This window comes from Pisolithus orientalis (genome assembly GCF_024613125.1).
Source record: "Pisolithus orientalis strain OTSU chromosome Unknown F5J12scaffold_10, whole genome shotgun sequence".
Lineage (NCBI taxonomy): Eukaryota > Fungi > Basidiomycota > Agaricomycetes > Boletales > Pisolithaceae > Pisolithus > Pisolithus orientalis.
In genome coordinates, this window is record NW_026260791.1 from 255519 (window position 1) to 273878 (window position 18360).

The 18360-nt window shown below is 51.2% G+C and overlaps 4 protein-coding genes across 4 annotated transcripts; 2 read left to right on the forward strand and 2 right to left on the reverse strand.

The window, feature by feature from the left end:
- Window positions 1–99: 99 nt before the first annotated feature.
- Window positions 100–1038, forward strand: F5J12DRAFT_891551 (uncharacterized protein; the record flags this gene model as incomplete). The annotated part of the gene is made up of 1 exon (XM_051747501.1): window positions 100–1038. The coding sequence occupies one exon, from the start codon at window positions 100–102 to the stop codon at window positions 1036–1038; it is 939 nt and encodes a 312-aa protein (XP_051601038.1).
- Window positions 1039–1765: 727 nt separating this feature from the next.
- On the reverse strand, window positions 1766–2911 carry F5J12DRAFT_823621 (uncharacterized protein). Its single transcript, XM_051745404.1, has one exon. It carries the CDS (start codon window positions 2853–2855, stop codon window positions 1968–1970), a length of 888 nt encoding a protein of 295 aa, XP_051601039.1. The 5' UTR covers window positions 2856–2911; the 3' UTR covers window positions 1766–1967.
- Window positions 2912–5742: 2831 nt separating this feature from the next.
- F5J12DRAFT_926827 (uncharacterized protein) lies at window positions 5743–7014 on the reverse strand (the record flags this gene model as incomplete). Its single annotated transcript, XM_051749389.1, has 2 exons — window positions 6603–7014; window positions 5743–6451 (listed from the first exon to the last, which is right to left on the reverse strand). Exons 1-2 carry the CDS (start codon window positions 6914–6916, stop codon window positions 5743–5745), a joined length of 1023 nt encoding a protein of 340 aa, XP_051601040.1. The 5' UTR covers window positions 6917–7014.
- A 1145-nt stretch (window positions 7015–8159) lies between these two features.
- Window positions 8160–18255, forward strand: F5J12DRAFT_39099 (uncharacterized protein). Its single transcript, XM_051739192.1, has 10 exons — window positions 8160–8381; window positions 8431–8850; window positions 8903–11955; window positions 12002–12076; window positions 12130–14192; window positions 14247–14745; window positions 14810–16208; window positions 16257–16772; window positions 16823–18086; window positions 18169–18255. Exons 2-9 carry the CDS (start codon window positions 8562–8564, stop codon window positions 18076–18078), a joined length of 9150 nt encoding a protein of 3049 aa, XP_051601041.1. The 5' UTR covers window positions 8160–8381; window positions 8431–8561; the 3' UTR covers window positions 18079–18086; window positions 18169–18255.
- Window positions 18256–18360: the final 105 nt, after the last annotated feature.

An 18360-nucleotide genomic window follows, 5' to 3' on the forward strand; every position in this document is an offset into this window, starting at 1 on the left:
GTTTTAGGGTGGGCTCACTAACCACGTGACAACTGCCGCTTTATGACTTGGAGTGAGTTCACGCTCGCGCCCACCGTAAGAAGTGCTGTGGGACGTGTCATGAGCAAGCGGAAACAGGACACAGAGACCAGCGACGACTCAAATCGTGTAAAACGAGTCAAGGATAACTTGGGAGTAGCAAAACCGGTCCCAATGACGCGTCCTGCATCGTCTGCTGCGACGGGTAGTCAAAGTGCTCAGACAGAGGTTACCGACAAGAGGCCGGGGAAAGAGATACGGAAGGCTATCCCCAACGCTCCAAAAACAAACGCGTCTTCGCCCTCCAGCGCATCTGATACGGGTCCATCCGTCCCAGTGCCCACTCCACTCGCCCCAGCCCCAGCACCCCCACGTAAACGTCCGCGTATCCTCAAACTAGCGCCGCCCCGTCCCTATCCGACGGTACCCATTGGACGTTCTGCGACTGGCCCACGCTCAACGTCCACTCGTCCTTCACCTGATGAACCACTATGCCTATGCGTCACGCGCAAAACCGCGCTTGCTGCTTATATCCGGCGATGTAAGTCTGCTTTTTTGCAGGACGGCGCACGTGAAATACGTCTGTCTGCGATGGGTGCTGCTATACCGCATCTCGCGGTTCTCGTCGGGAGCTTGACTACGCAAGGAATCTTGCCGTTTGCCCAGGATGACCTCGAGGTGGAAGTGTATACGGGTTCCGGGGAGGTGGTGGATGAGATACTAAGTGACAGTGAGAGCGAGAGTGGTGAGAAAGTTCAGGATACGGATACGCCGAAGGAAGAGTTCAGAAAGAGAACCAAGTCCACCATGAATGTGATCATACGCCATAAAAATGGGAACACTAACCCTGCAGAAGCAGAGGGCGTCCGCGCCCCCGCCAATCAGGGAAAACGGAAACGAAGAAGGAGAGGGAGAGGTAAAGGGAAGGTATCAGCGGAGGAGGGACAGCAAAGCGGCGTGAAGGCCCCGCGGCGAATCGTGATTCAGGAACCGGAACAAGAGGATTCGGATGGGTCGTGATCGATGATCTGTACCTGGTTGATGGAAGAGTCAAACTGCAGGCTACTGGAGTCCATCGCACATCGTCTCCGCCACTATCACCCTTCTACCGTCAACTTATATACGATCCAAGACGAGAGCGGAGGCGTGGAACACTCAGGTTCGGCTTTCCGCGAGACAAGACTTCCAGGTGGTTTTAATCCCCAAGGAGCCGGGCCATCTACGATACCTACCTCAACCTTGCACCATAATCACTCTCTACATAGGGGCGCATAGGTACCATCTGCATACAACCGCTACGATATCTCCTATCCACTGCCAGCCTTCTTGACTCTTCAGGGAACCGTTGAAGTTCTAGATGGTCGGTCACAATCCGCTATCTGATAGCTGCGTCCCATCGCTTTTTACTACCATACAGTCACGGACAGGCGCAAACCTATAGTAATGGGATGTTACAGTAATACGCTGAAGCCTGACCAGGAATCATGGTGCAGAGTATCAGGAATCCTTGATCAGCGGAGTCGGGCTTCATAAGCATGCGGAATGGAAATGTGCCAACGCGTACTGAGTACCTCGATGTTGCAGTGCTTACTGAAGTATTTATGAGGTTCTAGTTTCTATGTCCGCGAATACTGACGCATCGCGTTCGTATGACGGCGTCCTGCCTAATATTAAGCTGAGGCCTAAGAACATTGAAACTTAAAAGGTTCGGTCACCCTCTGTTCCCCAAGGCAGGCACTAAATTATTGCTGCAAGTAGTAATAACGGCAAAAATGCAACGACACATATTAATGAAGGTAGTACGTTGAGGACAGTTAAGTGCAACTACCCAATGCAATCGAATGAGCGAAACAAAAGTCGGGGATGCTTGGAAAATGTAGAGAAGTGATCCTATCTTGCGAAACGGAGAGATTCCGCAGCTTCAGATGTTGGTGCAGGCTGGCCTCGATTTAATAAGACTCGGGTGTAGACAAAAGGTCGTTGTCGTCGGGGACCCAGTCCCAAGTGATGTCCTGCCGGTTGAGACTATTGTCGACGACCCCATCCGCGATATCCCGTTGGAGTCTCGCCAAGGACTCGAGTTTATTCGATCTTGCTTCCGCTCGATCGATGCACCCAATTAAATGCTCGTCGAATTTGATGTACGAGAACTTCACGAACGGGAACTGCATCCATGGTTTGGATGCCCTGGGCAGATCTGGACACAGGTCGCAATAAATCCTGTTCATATCCTCTTCCGAAATCGTATGGAAGCTCTCTGGGGCCATCGTTACGTTGTCTATGTGGCGCATCACATACATGCCAAGATACTCCACTAGAATTTCGTCGAAGTCCGGGAGCGGACTGGGCAGCTGGCGAAATAAGTTAACTGCAAAATTTGAAGTGACCATTGACCGAGCACTATAAATCGCCCAGCCATAACTTTGGCGACCTGTTGCAACGTCCCGGAGCTGGCCTGTAGTCGGTTCACGGAAGAGTGGCCTGTAGCGCTTGTCCACGCCCCGCTCGAGAACGGTTTTCCAGACAGTCATTTCGCTGGGAACGAAAAACGCCCAGCCATCTTCACCTTGCACAACACGGCTAGGGCCAACATAGTCCAATGGAGAGAGAATGTTAGCTGGGATCGGCGGTGGGAAGATGGCACTTCCGATGTAGTTCATTTGTTGTGAGACGTCCAGAACGACTCGGATAGGATACATATAAGACAGAGGCGATCCGATTGCGCGAAGAGGGCTGCGGGTTGGTCTGAAGCTGTAGTACATGCGTGAAAGTTCGTCCATTGTCTGGAATCTGGTGGCCTTGGGGTCGAAATCGCTGAAATCGTCGTCGAACTCCATTCGAAAGGGACCGTTATCACGTCTACGACGAAGAATGATTGCCTTTATGACGTCGTGGCCGGGTGGTTTACTGAAATTGAGGCTGCGAACTTGAGCTTCAGGGAGAGGCAGCGGCTCTGCAAAGCTTCCGTAGAATAGTTCACTTGAAGCATCAGATGACCGCTTAGATGACCATTCAAAGGCCGCTGTGCCGGTAGACCTGGTGTAAGAAATCGAATCCTGGACTGGAATTGCCCGATCATCGACATCCGCGTCAGACCCTGGATCAAGGAACTGCACGTCTATGGGAGAATAGGCAGGAGTAGAGGCACCACTGGAAGGGTCCGATGCTGGGTAGCTGAGACCGATTTCATGACCGCCTGACTCGTCGGGGTCGGGTGACAAAGACATTTCGCGCGGGTCCTCGGCAGACATCTTCCTGTATTCAAAAAGAATAGGATCGACAATGACCGAATTATCGAAGGCGGGAGTGGGCGGGACGAGAGTTCGAGAGACGATAATGGTGACGGGGTAAAACATACAAACTTGGCCCGAGACAACTCCTTCGGCGTCAGCCACCCTCATTGCATGCCTGCCATATCCAAGTGAGGCACCTAAACTTTAGCACCGAAGTAGCAGCTATTACTGAATTGCGCGTATGCACAGACCAGAGCAATATAACGGTCTGCATCATGAATGTTTGTTCGACGTGCCATCGGATCCGCGCATCTACGACAGCGGTCTACACAATAGCTTATGGCCTTGCTGCATCAGGTGAATAACATCTGTAATATTACAGACCCTGAACTGCATAGACTCTGAAACGCACGGTTGTGATGGTAAGGGTGTCTTCGGGCTGACGAACGTTGGGCTCTTGACGTGACCGGTAGTCACGAGTGTAGCCGCCCGTCTCTGCGCAAAAAAAGAAACCAAACAAGACACGACCGTTCGCTTTGAGCAAGGGACTGGTATCATCCAAGTCCGAAAACTATCTGTGTAGAAGCGCAATCTTGCAGCGAGGATACCTGTTTTCATGGTGTTTGTCTCAGCGCCTACTGTTTCGTAGAAGGTTTCCTGAGTGTGGCATTGCTTATAGGCAGTGAGAGGTGCTAGAGGCATCTGTCCTAGCTCAACCGCCCGACATATCACGGGGCATCACGTGATATACCAGCGGTATTCCAAATTAGGAATGTCAACGACGCGCAGGTGGTGTGGACGAGGCAGTAAAAAAAAACTATTACCGGTGATGCACTCCATATGTGTGCCATAAATATAATAGGTGTAAGTTGTGCTACATCTCTCACTTTTTTTCAGGATCGCGATAGCTTTCTGTTGGTCATAGGATCTTCCTGACAGGTCAAGCAGTTCCAGCATATTTGTGGGAAGGCCCACCCTTGAGGTCTCGTCGTTGTATCTCGCGTGTTGCTATGCCGTTTCTCTCGCCTTTCGGGTCCTTTGTTTCCCTCACTCAGCCGTCGTTGGGGACGCTTCATTCATCCAGTTCCGTGCGGTTGTTATAGAGATATGACCGTTTTTGTGTTAGGGATGCTGTGCGATGCTTTTGTGTATACCTCGTGACTGGGTGGTCAGGTTAGTGCGGTTCCCTTTTCTCTGCACTCTTAGAGGTGTTCCCTACGATCTCCCAGTGTTTTTTGTTGATCCTCCCAGCCGTTGTCGTTCAGGCGACTCTCCTCTCCCCACCTTTGAGGACTTGAGATAGTATCTCACGCGTTTCTCTGCCGTTTCTCTCGCTTTTTGGGCGGTTTCTTCCCCTCGCTTTACCCTTGCTGTGGATACATTTTTCATCCATTTCCGCGCAGCCACTGTCGAGATATGCCCGTTTTTGTATTCAGGGGGTGGTGAGGCAACTTTGGGTATAGCTCTGGACTGGGTGGTCGAAATGGCGTAGTTCCTGTTTCTGGTGTATATCTGCGGGTTCCCTACCATCTGCCATAATTTGGTGTTGATCCCCCCAGCTGTTGTCACTCGAGGGTCTCCCCTCTCCCTCCCCCAGGCGATACCTCACCGGTGCGTACGCTATAGCTCGCCCGTTTCGCTGTCCTACTTCTCGCTTTTTCAAATTATGGTACTACTCGACGAAACCTTCTGAATGGTATATATTTTATGTGTTTTATTTCTGTTGCTTTCCTTTCTGACTTAGGACTACTGCGTTTTTGCCTCGTAGTACGCATTTTTGCATGCTTAGTCAGCACCCAGCAATACATGTGCAAACAACTTTTTATTATACAAAAACAATAGACGGGTTGCAGCTTAGCCAGAGATGACAGACAGTTAGAGCAGGCATCCGTGGGCTCAGGGCCTAACATAACAAGGGATGTATTGTACAAAACATATGCAAGTCAGACTCGGAAGACACTAAATGCTACAAAAAGATGGGGCTGGCATGTCATCACGTGACATGTCGGGGGGCGGTTGAACAAGGGAAGCTGCCAGAGGCGGCGTGAGCTATATCAATTAGTACGGTGGTATTCCAGTCTGGTACACTCTGGCAGCTGCTGCAAGTGTGAGGTCCTGTCCGCGATTGACAACCATCTCTCTACCGACTTGACTTGGGTTTCTAACCAAATTCTGCGAACGAGACTATGAGTAGGCGTGGAGTCATGCCATGCGCCTACTCAGGCCTCCGAATGTCGTGGCGCGAATCCAAAATCTTTCATAGATCTGAAGCCGCAGCGGATGCACTTCAATTATATTCCTTTGTATATTAAGGAGAGTGCGTAGAACAACATCAGAGGAAGTAGATTCCAATTATACGAACAATAACTTGGAGGGTCACAAAAACAGGAAAGAAATTCATAGAATCATGATATGAGGACCCTGTCTGTGAAACCGGTAGTTGAGAGGTTAGCGCAGCTTCCCCACTCGGTGAAAGTCATACCTTGTAATCCTACGACCTCGGAGATCCGGACAAGAGAATGTCGCCATCATCCGCGTCCACGATGTCATCCCAGTTGATGTCTTGCACATAAAGATTGTCGTCGACGACCCCCGTCGTAATGTCGTGTTGCAGCCTCATTACAGCCTCCGTGGAAGGTTCTTTTGCGGATAGCATATCGGCGTAGCCAATGACATTGGCATCGAATTTGATGTACGAGAACTTTGTGATCGGGAAGTGCCTGCGCGGCTCAGACGCCTCTAATAAGTGCGGGGCCCAGTCACGGTAAATCTTGTTCTTCTCGTCGTCTGGAATCTTGTCCCAATTTTCCCGTGACATCACCACGCAATCGATGTAACGCATCAGATACACGCCGAAGTACTCCACGAAAGGTTCAGTGGACGGACTAGTATGTGATTCGGGTAACACGCGAAATAGGTCCACTCCGAACATACTAGTGACGATCGATCGGGCGGTGTACGTCGCTACACCAAGGCTCGCGTTTTCCGTCGGGATTGCCACGGGGAGATCAGTGACTAGATCACGAAAGAGGGGCCTGAAAAACTTATCCACACCACGTCGACGGACGGCATCCCGTGCGGTCTTCTTGCTGGGAACGATAGCCGCCCAGCCATCCTCGCCTTGTATGATGCGGCTGGAACCGATGTAGTCCACCGAGGAGAGGATTAAAATAGGGATGGGTCTCGGCAGGACCATCAGGCTGATTTCGCGGAGAGCATGTTGAACGTCCAAAATGATGTGAATAGGATACACGTAAGATAGGGGCGATGCGCCTCGCCAGTGAACTCCTTATTGGATTCCAGTTGTGGTATATGCGCGAGGCATGGTCCACATGCGGATATCCAGTTAACGTGGGTAGGTAATCGGCAATACCATCGTCCACGTAAGTACTGCTGGAAGATACGATGCCCCTGTCGCGTCTGCTCTGAAGAATTATTTCCTTGACATCACGGGTAGGAGGTTTGCGAAATCTGTGGCTCGGGTCCTGAGCTTCATGGGCAGATACCGAATTCTCGAAGTGGGTCCACAAGCCAAGAGAACATATGAAACCTGTCGTCCTAGTAATAAGAGGAGCGAGTTTTTGGGAATTCGCAGAACCATGGTCGACCTGTGCGCCGTAAGAAACCGTGCCGACGATTGAAAACGCCTGATTCTGAACGTGCATGAAGAATTCAGTTTAGCATCCCACGTGTCCAAAAGCGAATATATAGAGCGCCTCCTTGGAAGGAGCGTGATGGACGCAGACACTGTAGTCCTTACCGCAGTTGACGACGAAGATCCGCCTTGGTCCCTCATGGACATCTTACTCGTATTCAAACGCAATGGTGCGGCTGTACATCAGTTGACGTTCCTGGAGAGCGGGGAGGTGGGAGTGCAGATGAGGGAGGAGTTGAGAAGAGCGGGTGGATAACGAGCGAGCGAGAGATAGTGTACATATCCGCGTATGGAACCGGGGGAGGGCAGCCCGTCAGCCACCGGCCTCATGAACTGAGCGTGCTTAGTGGTCCTTTGGTCCCTGAAATGTGGTCGCGATCGGCAACAACCCATGTCCTCTGCAGATGCCCATGCCCACAGGTACCCTATCGTACGTAGTCACGCTCATGGAAATGCGGCGTCAAAACCTGGGGCCTGATGCACAATGCAGTGGGTCAAAATGCTCTAGGATCGCTCACATGATATCGGGCATCGGCGAAAGGGGACTGACGCGCTACACCAAGACACGAAGACTGCTCGCCTAGAGAGGGGATTTGCGTCAAAGACAAAGCTTGCAGGAGTGTAGCGGGTCCCTAAGAACACATTTTGTCTTTTTTTTTGTTTGGTTTCAGTGTACGGTCAATGGATATCTCGTACGATGCTCGTGAAGAGTTCCGCTCGAGGCAGCATTCCTACGCAGTCCAGGAATTGCCGGATGATCCGTCACCCGACTGATGGGGTGTGACCACCACCGACGGAAGGCGGCAGATTCAGCTTTGCGTACGGCTTTCCTCGGGCGAATGCACGTTCGAGCGTGTAGCTTTGCAGAATGATATTGGTCATACATTGGTGCACATGACATTGACGTTCTCCGTTCGAACTTCGTTCTCCTTCGTCCGCAGCAAAGACACCAAGTCCCTTCCGTTTCCTTCATGTTCTCTGTTTGTGCCTGTGGCGTCCAAGGGTGCCTGTCGAGAGTGTATATCAAGTACTATCCATATACTTTTATTTTGCACCCCGGTGCTGAGCTTCTGTTGCAAAGACGGAGCCTGTACATTCAGATGCATATGTTACCTATCTACACAGAACAGTTATGTCAAGCAGCGTGCTCTTTTGCAACAGACACCCCTCGGACCTACCGTGAGAGTTGTACTTCTTTAGTCTTCTGATATAGGGTTACGCTAACCCTGATTCCAGGCCTTCCTCCGTGGGTCCACCACCGCCACCAGATAACTCACCCGGGACCGTCATTTCTCCAGGTTTGAAAGACGGTCAGGCTACATATTTCCAGGGTCCCAGTGACATATAAACTCGCTGGCACTCAATGAGAAGAGTGGGACTTATTCAATCATGATAATTGAGAATGGCTTCGGACACCGTCATCCTGAGCACGTCCGAGTCAGTTGACGAAAACGAGCCACTTATCTCCTCCTGATGTGAGTTCTTCCTTATTCAGTTGTACCCCAATCTTTGACCTATCAGAAGTTGGCGGCCTCAAGGCAAAGTAGACGCCCTACAGCATATATAAAGTCAGGGTGATGGGTCCTGTTGCAGCTGTCTCTCCCCGCATCTGACTCCCTCAAGGTTGCACGTCCACTTGCTAACCTAATCGTTGAATGAATTCGTCCTTGAAAGACATACATATGTCTTTGGAGTACAAACTCACGCACGTTTTTTGTCCACTGCAGCTTCCTGGCGGAGATGATCATTCTTACTCAAATGATCTTGCTCTATCTAAAGCAGTGTGCGATTCGGCATTCGAGTTTTATAGGAACCTTGGTTATTTTGAAAAAGCTCGTTGGGAATGCGTGAAGAAGTTGTTGCAGAATCTCTGCGAGGCGATGGATTTTCATCAATTACAGGAAAATCGTGTGGCGTCCCAGCTTGAATCTATGACAGCGGGAGGTATGTACTGTATGTCGCAAGGTAGTTCTTTTCCCGTGCTGACTCTTTACAGATGTTGTCACCTATCTTATCCGTGCTCAGAACGCAGCTGTTGTATTCAGAAGAGGTACAAAGGAAACCATTGCAGAATCATTTGAAGTGTCACCCACTGCGGCGGCGGTCATGGGCTCCTGTGGTAAACTCGTGTGTTCATACCCGGGCCCCGCGATCGCTGTCCCAAATGTGGTTTTTGATGATGCTGTATTCCGCCCCGAACTTGCACATTTCCTCTGCGAGATGAACAAGGACAGTCTTGCAACTCCTACCACCCGAAAGGCAGGTTCCACAGTTTCCGAGGAACGGGATACGGCGCATCCTCGGTACATAACCGAGCTGTTGACTGGCATCCTGCGGGCGGTTGGCAGGCCTGCCGAAGTCCAGCGAATCAACAGACGCATCGGTGATGACGTCGTGTGGCGCGATGTCTGTCTCCCTTGGCGTCGCTCTTCGCTCTGGTTGATGATCAGAGTCGTACTGCAGACTACGCTTGCAGGAAATGGCCTTGGACTAGACGGCTACAAGGCATTCATGTTATTCTTCATGAACGGACTCGCCGGCGAAGCTTTGGACGCCGGGATGTCTGATGACGTCCTGCACTGGATATCTGCCAAGATTAGTCGCCGCCTGACGAAATTGGGAGAGTCAGCCCCAGATTGGTTGACAGTCGCTGTGCTAGAGACATGTACGAAGATTCGGAATTTGTTGGATGGAAGGTGGAAGCAGGCGCGGGAACGCGATGCCTTGACGCCGATTTGGAAACCCTATTCCCTTGATTTCCCGGCCGATACGCAGTTCTCACTACATACCAGTCAAAAGTATATCGGAGACGTCCTGAACTCAAGCTACTCCACTGTGCGTCCCACCAATTCTATGACCGGCGGCCGCTTGCGTGGTAGTTTGGATGATTTTCTATCGATGACTGGCCGCTTCTTCCGAGATGCCTATAAAGCAGACCCTCGTTTGACGCTTTATGATGTGGAACGAGAGGTTGGCTACGGTATTGATAATTGGGTTGCCGATGCCTTGGAGGATGACGCCGATGCACCATGCGAGAAGCTGGAGCTCCTAGCCAGCGAGTATTCATCGGCAGCTATGAAAACCTACAGAGGAAATCCAGAAGACTTCTCACGAATGCTTCTTACCGTAATCGAACTGTGGGTCGCATCAGACAAACTCGTCATACAGCAGATTCCAATGCTTCGTGAATACTCCCCTGAAATACCTATTTCTCTGCTGGAGCGACTGCTCCTTAGGGATTCACATGACATCCAGCGGCTTTGCCTAGCATACGACTACGTTCGCGAACGTCACCTCGGAGCGAGCAGTGGGTGGTCTGTATTGTCTGTATTCTCGGACAGCGCGGACACGAACAACTTCGCAGTGCGCTACTTCAACCGGGATTTGCATTTGCAAGCCCTTAGGGACCGCATTCACGAAGCTGCTCTCCAGGAACGGCGAGAAAAACTTCTGGAGCTCAGGGAGCTGAACAAGCGCTACTATGAGATCACAAGGCGTGCTGCGGAAATGGACCATGACTACTACATCAATTGGTCTGGGAGAACGTGCCACAGCTCTTCTTGCGGGAAGTGTAGCCTTGAAGCCCAGTCAAAAATCGAGATCACGGTCCACGAATGGCCCCTCCCGGAAGATCATTATCGTGCCGCAGTGGTTGTCTTCGAGCTGAATCGCCCACCTGCTTTCGACATGTGGCGATCGGTCACTTGCCTCCTCCTTGTTGATATCTGTTCTCCTCAGTTGACGCAGGAATATCCTCACACTTGTCTAGGAGGATATTCTGCGCTGTACCCATACCATACTGAACACGCGAGAAGTCGTGTCACACTGGCGTCGGACACGAATCCTTTCACAATGTCTCACTACCGCTCAACACGCGTACCGACTGAGGAGAACAAAGTTTGTGTCAACAACGGTCTCAGCTTTTACTACTACGATAAGCGTTCCTGCGTCTCCCTCGCTGGTGCCTTCAAGGCGGTGGATATATCTGGAAGTTGCGCCTATCAGCTGCCACCAGGCTCATATCAAAATTTACAGCGATATCTTCAACATACTGTCCACACGTCAAACGAGGTGCTGTGCAGTCAGGCTGATTGCAGTGAAGACCTGTCTATGCACGAGTTCATAGCATATGGCCACCTACGTAGCGGTCCCTCTTTGCAGTGGCTCAATATTTTGCGGGAAATTCGTGCCAATACGTTGACTCTTCGTCGTGACGAAGTCCACATACTGTTCGCTCAAACAGCCAGCCAAGTCGGACCCGTGTCAGATAACAGGAAGTTGATATGGCATGCTGAGCTGGAGCGGACACATTTTCGTCGCTCGCTCTTGGGCGAAATCGAAACTCTTGTGTCGACTGTGTCGGGAAATTGGCTGGAGAGTACGACGATGGACACGATTTCGTTTGTGGTGGCCAGGATGCTTTCGGCGGTCGAAGACCACAGCTGCCATAGAGCTCTCGAGCTACTCCGCACTGTTCGGGAGAAGACATTCTGCTGGGTGTTGGAACTCTTTCACAAACTGGAACAGGCCACATGCGAGCTCCAAAAGGAACAACTTCGGGGTCGTCTTCGTGACTCTGCCGCCGTCTGCCGCAGCACTTTTGACGTAGATCTTTATAACGCAAAGCTGCTTCTGGACTCTCCCAGGGCTATGGAGATTCTAGTGTGTTGTGCGGTAGCTATCAATAATAACACCCCTCCGCAATTCAGTGCTCTTCTTGGAATGCCGAGGCTTCTTATAGAACGTGACTGTCGCCTATCATGGAAACTGGAGGAACTTGTCGGCTCTATGATCCTGGAAGGGAATGACGGCATTGATCTCGGGATCAAACACGTTTGGCCAGGGTACCGCAGAGGCGCACAGTGGCGGAAGGCGGACACTGGTAATTGCAGTTGGTTCACCACCAATACGGCCAGCTCCGCGGCCCGGTGCTCACAACAAGTACACTTAAATGTCCTCAACGGTACATTATTGGTGGACGGTCGAACGATAGGGAGACTACCGGATGAGATCAGAAAAGATCCGATTTTTACTTTGCTTTTCGATGCTGTATGTGTGTTGATGTCAATCTGTTCCGTATACTGACTGTGAGCAGCAAGGTCCGGAGGTCCTTCCTGGTGATATGGCTGGAATGGAATATGCCACTCGCGGCCTGATCGCCGAATATCGCGTAGGTATTCCGGGCGATTTGTATCCCGCTGAGGGCTGAGATTGGCCCTGTAGGTTTACTTCCGAATGGGAGCGGGCGGGTTGATAATTCGGGCCAAAAAAGAAACTGAGCAGAATGTTCTGGAGCTGATTCCTCCTCAGATGTTGGCATCCGATCTCCCCGCTGAACTGGTTGAGAATCACGTACACTGGATCAACCTCGAGACTCAAATGATGGAGGTTCGCCCTATAGATAATCCGTGGGGGTCGTCCCCCGATAATTGGATGCTTCACCTTTCACCTGGACGGCATTCAATGACTAAGAGAGATGTCGCACTCTTTGATGTCCGCAGTGAAACTTGGCGGATGTTGTCCGAGCGGCTTCAACCTTTGGAAAATCCCCGAAACCTCATCATCGTGCTAGAAGAGTCAAGGGTGTTTGTCAATTTACCACGCTACGGTCTTTCTTTCTTCATCAACGATGACTGGGAGTTGGAGTGCCGTCATCCTCGTGGCATGGTGTATGACGAAAACCAATCTGCGGGAACATTGATCGGACTAGCAAACAAGTTAGTCTTGCGACCCAAGGCCAATTTAGCCGTTGAATGTGTCCAGAGGCTCGTTCTTGTACCAGAAGGGGATGCGTTATCCGCAAGGGAAGACGATCATGTGAAGGTCGCGATCGATATATCGGGTCCAGCGTGCAGGCGGTTCCGATACCAAATATTCCGGATTGATACCAACTTTGGATGCCTGGTTGGCAGCGCTGGCCTTGCGGGCAATCTTTATCGAGCCTATCTGCATGCACTGACCAGCAAAGCGTGCTCCGTGGACCCTCTAACGAACAGAACAGGTACAGAGGAAGCTCTATCCATTCTGCACTCTGCCGCATGCCGGTCGTTCATGAAGTTCGATACTCTCTCCGCTAAACTCCTGCGTCGCATTGCGGGATTGACCACTCCTCGAATGTGGTATCCCATACATCTGAGGCACATGCAAACTGTGCATTGGCTGGCAGGACTCCCGGTTGCATCTCAGCACCATGGCTTGTACCTTGCTTGTTCGTCTATCAAGGAGATCCAGCAAAAACTAGAAGATTTCCATGGTCGATCTACCCCACTATTCGAAGACTTTCCACCGTGTGATGACCATCTACTTCGTCGTGCTGCAATCAGGGCTGCCGTGCTTTATCCACCGTCGTCTGATAATCCCCTTCCAGGTGGTGAATCTGACTCTGTTTACGAGGCAAGGGACATACAACTGTTGTCCGCCGATGAATTCCGTGTATACAGCACTGCCCTTGCTGTTTACCATTGGTCGACTCAGAATCGTCCAGTGAACAACACCCAAGCCTTAGTTGACTCGTGGAACGCTGTGCAAGGTGTTTCATCGGGATTTCCGTTGCGTTACAACAGAAAATGGTTGTCCCCAGACCTGCCTGCGATCTGGCTTTCACTGTATGATAGCTGTCGTAGGAGTCAGGCACCGCAGCATCGTTTTCAACTGATATTCTCTCTGTCTGCCATGGCGTTTGCCTCTCCGAACCTCGAAGACGTTGTCGGTACATTACTGGCATTCGCAACGATGCCTCAATTCAGGGATGAAAATCCACCTAACCACCCAGCTTACACCCTCTCTGATGGGTACAGGCCTTCATCACGCGCATTGAACAGGCTCATTTCCCAGCAGGAACGCCCCTACGAGGACTACGTAAGTCCAGAAGAGTACAGGGAGCAGCTCCAACAGGGAAGGAGTGAGATAATTGAGAATGTGGCCGCTGCATGGCCCTGTATGAAGCCTCCTCGTTGCTGCCGCTTCCTAGACTCCTCTTGGTATTACACTGCCGCATTGGATTCTGATCTCTGCGAATTGTTTGCGAGTTGCTACCGGAACATGGAGTTGAAGAATCACTTGAATCGCGTGGAGTCAATCCTTGGTCAAGAACCTGCCCGCCCACTCATGGGGTCTCTTGGTACGACTTCACTCGCTAGTCAATATTTCTTCGTACCATTTTCGCAAGGTCACCAACCAACTCACCGGGAGGTGACCCTGGAGGACATTTTCGATCGTAGTGCGCCTGCTGTACCTCCGCCCCAGAAGCTGCCACTCGCCCTGACCCCTTCCCGGTCTCTAACTTGGTATTTATTATATTACTCTATGTGTATACGCCGTCCTGAATCTTACTTATCCAGCGGGCTGATTGATGACCTTCGCAAGAATGCAAACTCGGTGTTTCAGGTTATGTATGCAGATGGGCTCCAACGGAGTGCGGATCATCTTAGTCATGATCAGATAAATCTAGAAGTGGATGCTCTCCAACGTTTGGTGGAGCCGCTCAGGACCCATTATGAGCAGAGCAGGGCAATGTACACGTCCACTCTAATATCACTTGCAGAATGCTTGGGTCCGCAAACGACAAGCGACCACGCAATCCACAAATCTTGCCGGTGGCCGCGCATCACAGCAAAGGTTCTCCTAGGTTGCCTCGCATCGACGTCGCAAACTCGATTGTCTCGTGACTGGCGAGTTTGTTTAATAGCATTCGCGAAGCTCGCATTGGAGTACCAGCGCGCTCGCCGGATGCTTGCCTTGGCGAAGAATGGCCCAACTGAAGATTTACTCAAGGAAATCGAGAATGCCGGTTGCGATGGTTGGAAAGCAGAGTCGTATGTGGACTGGCTATTAATCCAGGTAATTTTTTTTGTCACTACTTGTTCTGTGTGAAGCTTATTCACTCCTCCTATTCTCATTTCAGCTGGACGGAGACTTCCTAGTCCGTCCTGCCCAAGCAGATGTTGCGCTAGAAATGATAGCTCCTCGTTCCGGCCAGAACGCTGTCCTGCAGTTGAATATGGGCGAAGGCAAGTCCTCAGTAATCGTGCCGGCAACGGCCTCGGTCCTCGCGGATGGAAACCAACTCGTCCGAGTGGTGGTCCCGAAAGCCCTCGTTTCCCAAATGTTCCATTTACTCGTACATCGACTTGGTGGACTCGTCAATAGACGAGTCTTTTACCTGCCATTTTCAAGATCCTTGGAAATAGACAGTTCGAGCGCCAGAGAAGTCCAGGCAATCCTAGAACAGTGCATGCGCGAACGTGGCATCCTCGTAGTTCAACCAGAACATATCCTGTCATTCAAGCTACTGAGCGTCGAGAAACAACTAGATGGTACCGCGGGCATCGCTGAACAATTATTGCAGACTCAGCGGTGGCTTCACTCACACGTTCGCGATATCCTTGATGAAAGTGATGAGATCCTGCACGTTCGAAATCAACTGATCTATGCTATTGGTCCACAGAGACCTCTGGATGGCTCTCCCACTCGGTGGTTGACTGCGCAACAGATACTCCACCTGGTAAAGAAACATGCCCCCATGCTCCGCGAAGATTTTCCGCTCGATGTGGAATACGAGCAATGCCGCCGTCGCAGTGGTGCTTTCCCTCACATCCGTATTCTCCATGAACAGGCAGGCGAAGAGCTTATTTCTAGGATTGCTCAGGACGTCGTTGACGGACGCCTACTCAACTTCGGTCGAAATGAGAGTACTGCAATTCACCACTTTATCACCCGCATGGACGTTGCCCCTTCCGAAGTCCAAATGATACGGGACTACTGTGGAGGCACCGCCATGTGGATGTCCTTGTTACATTTACGTGGACTTCTAGCATCTGGAATCTTGTCGTTTGCACTAATGGAGCGACGGTGGCGCGTTGGCTACGGACTCGCACCTCCTCGGACGATGCTTGCCGTCCCTTACCGTGCGAAGGACATCCCAGCACCGAGAGCAGAATTTGGCCATCCAGACGTTGCCATAGTGCTCACCTGTCTCTCGTACTACTATGGTGGCTTGGATCAGGAGCAGCTGAAGCTATGTTTCGACCGCCTGTTCATGCTAGACAATCCAGACCAAGAATACCATTCATGGGTCCGCGATTGCCTTGACGTTCCTGAACACCTCCGTCAGATCAGCGGCATCAACACCCAGTCTTTGGACCAGTGGAAAGACCACCTTATTCCGATATTCTCGTACAATCAGTCGATCATCGACTTCTATCTTTCACAAGTTGTCTTCCCGAAGGAGGCTAAGGAGTTCCCCTCAAAGCTGTCTAGCTGCGGGTGGGACCTCGCAGAGGAGCGGGCTCACGTAACCACTGGTAAGTGCATTGCTTAGTTACAAAATCCTCTAGTAATTCTATCGTTAGGATTTTCTGGGACGAACGATGCCCGCTATCTGCTACCGACTTCCACTATACAATGTGAGCTTGATCACCAGCGCGCTACCAATGCGAAAGTTCTCGCCTACCTCCTGAGGCCGGAGAATGACGCATACGTGCAAACATCGTCGACAGAGGGTCGGCGACGAACTACTTGTGAATTCCTTGAGCTCGTAGAGAAACAAAAGCCCGAAATACGCGTAGTATTGGATGTTGGTGCTCAAGTGCTCGAGCTGAAAAACAAGGAATTTGTGGAGCTCTGGCTGAAGTTGAAACCTGATGTGCCTGCCGCCATCTACTTCAACGATGATGACGAGCTGACCGTGCTCTCACGTGGAGGAGCCACACAATCATTTTCAGAGTCACCGTATGCAAGTCGACTGGACGAATGCATCATATATCTCGATGATGCACATACACGAGGCACCGACATCAAGTTTCCGATCGGTTTCCGTGCAGCGGTCACTCTGGGGACCAAAGTTACGAAAGACCGCCTTGCTCAAGGTATGACTATGGGATCGGTTGATGAGGCATGCCACTGATCTTAGTGGCAGGGTGTATGCGCATGCGTAAACTTGGGCATGGTCACTCTGTGATCTTTTTCGGTCCTCTGGAGGTAGACCGAAGTATCCGCCATGCAGCCAGAAAAAATGACGGAGACACGATACATTCATCAGACATCTTGTTGTGGGCCATGGGCGAGACGTGCACGGAGATCCAGAACAGCGCTCCCCACTGGGCTCAGCAGGGAAAAGACCATGCTTTGCAGTACCGCGCGTGGTCGAAGTTCTGCAGCGACGAGATAACTTCCGAAGAGCTCGCCGCTACCTGGTGTCAACCAGATGCGAAAACCCTGGAAGAGCTATATGCGCCGTCCAGTTCTAACCCACAACCAACGCTCTCTATCCCGGCAATCGAACAGCGGTGCCAAGAGCTTGGCGTTTCCTCCTCGACGAAGTTGAATATGAACGAGGAACAGGAACGAGAAATTGTCCGTGAAATAGAACGCGAAACACAAGTGGAACGACCCCCGCCAGCTACCCCAGCCGTGCATCAGGTTTCTGCGGATGTCCGTCGCTTCGTGTACAGTGGCATGATTACTCCTAATTCAACCGCCTTCATTCTGATGTTTAATTCATTCTGCGATGCCACAGCACCTACCCAAGAAGAGGAGGTGTGGTCCCGACATCTCTTTGCAACTTCCGATTACTGCACTGTGGTACGGGGAAGACAAGTGGATGTTGGCGAGTACCTCCGTCCAGTTAGCTGGGTACTCTCGAGCCAATCAAATGGGCACCCTACTCTCGTCATCCTTAGCCCATTCGAAGTAGACGAGTTACTACCAGAAATCAGAAGCAGCAGATCCGTATGTCTGCACGTCTACACGCCACGAACCCAAGCGAGAATGCGTCCGTGTGACGACCTGCGTCTATACACAATTCCTCCCGCTTGCCCTGATTGGATTGCACCCGCTTCACTCGTAGACCAGGTCAACTTGTTTTCTGGGCAGCTGTACCTGCGCGACTACGAGACGTATCTTCGGCTTTGTCGCTTCCTCTGCGTCTATGCCAAGGATCTCGCCGATGAAGGGGATTTGGAGGTCGAGTGTGATGGATTCATACCACCTGCCCATCGCCCTCGGAAGGCACAATCGGTTGGCTCATTCCGGAGATCTCCCCTTCCTTTCCTCGGTTATGTTACCAACCTGCGTAGGAAGGGGATGAACTTCGTAGCGACACATATGGGGAAAATTCTGGATGGACGATTGTTGGGGGAAGAAGACTTTGAAGATCAGCGAGAAACTGAGTAGTATGCAATGTACGTTTCATCGACACCCCAAATGAGGATGAGCTGTTTGCTCAAGCTGACCACGCGTTGACATTTTGCGTTTGTTATATAGTTGCTCCACGGCATGTACAAGCTGTATGATAGTGTTGGGGGACATTGTCAGGAGACTAGTTACCAGTGAAATGCAACGGTAGATTCATAACTTCTGTTCAGTGAGTTTCCATCTCAGGAAGAGACGAGGGCACTTCGGAGTCGTATGAGAGGACAACGGAGTGTGACAACGACAACAGCTGTGGTGCACCGA

Coding starts and splice junctions, on each gene's coding strand:
- F5J12DRAFT_823621 (XM_051745404.1), bottom strand. CDS start 2,855: ATGGAGTTCGACGACGATTTCAGCGATTTCGACCCCAAGGCCACCAGA.
- F5J12DRAFT_39099 (XM_051739192.1), top strand. CDS start 8,562: ATGAATTCGTCCTTGAAAGACATACATATGTCTTTGGAGTACAAACTC. Junction 8,851..8,902: donor TGAATCTATGACAGCGGGAG/GTATGTACTGTA, acceptor GACTCTTTACAG/ATGTTGTCACCTATCTTATC. Junction 16,209..16,256: donor GCGGGCTCACGTAACCACTG/GTAAGTGCATTG, acceptor TTCTATCGTTAG/GATTTTCTGGGACGAACGAT.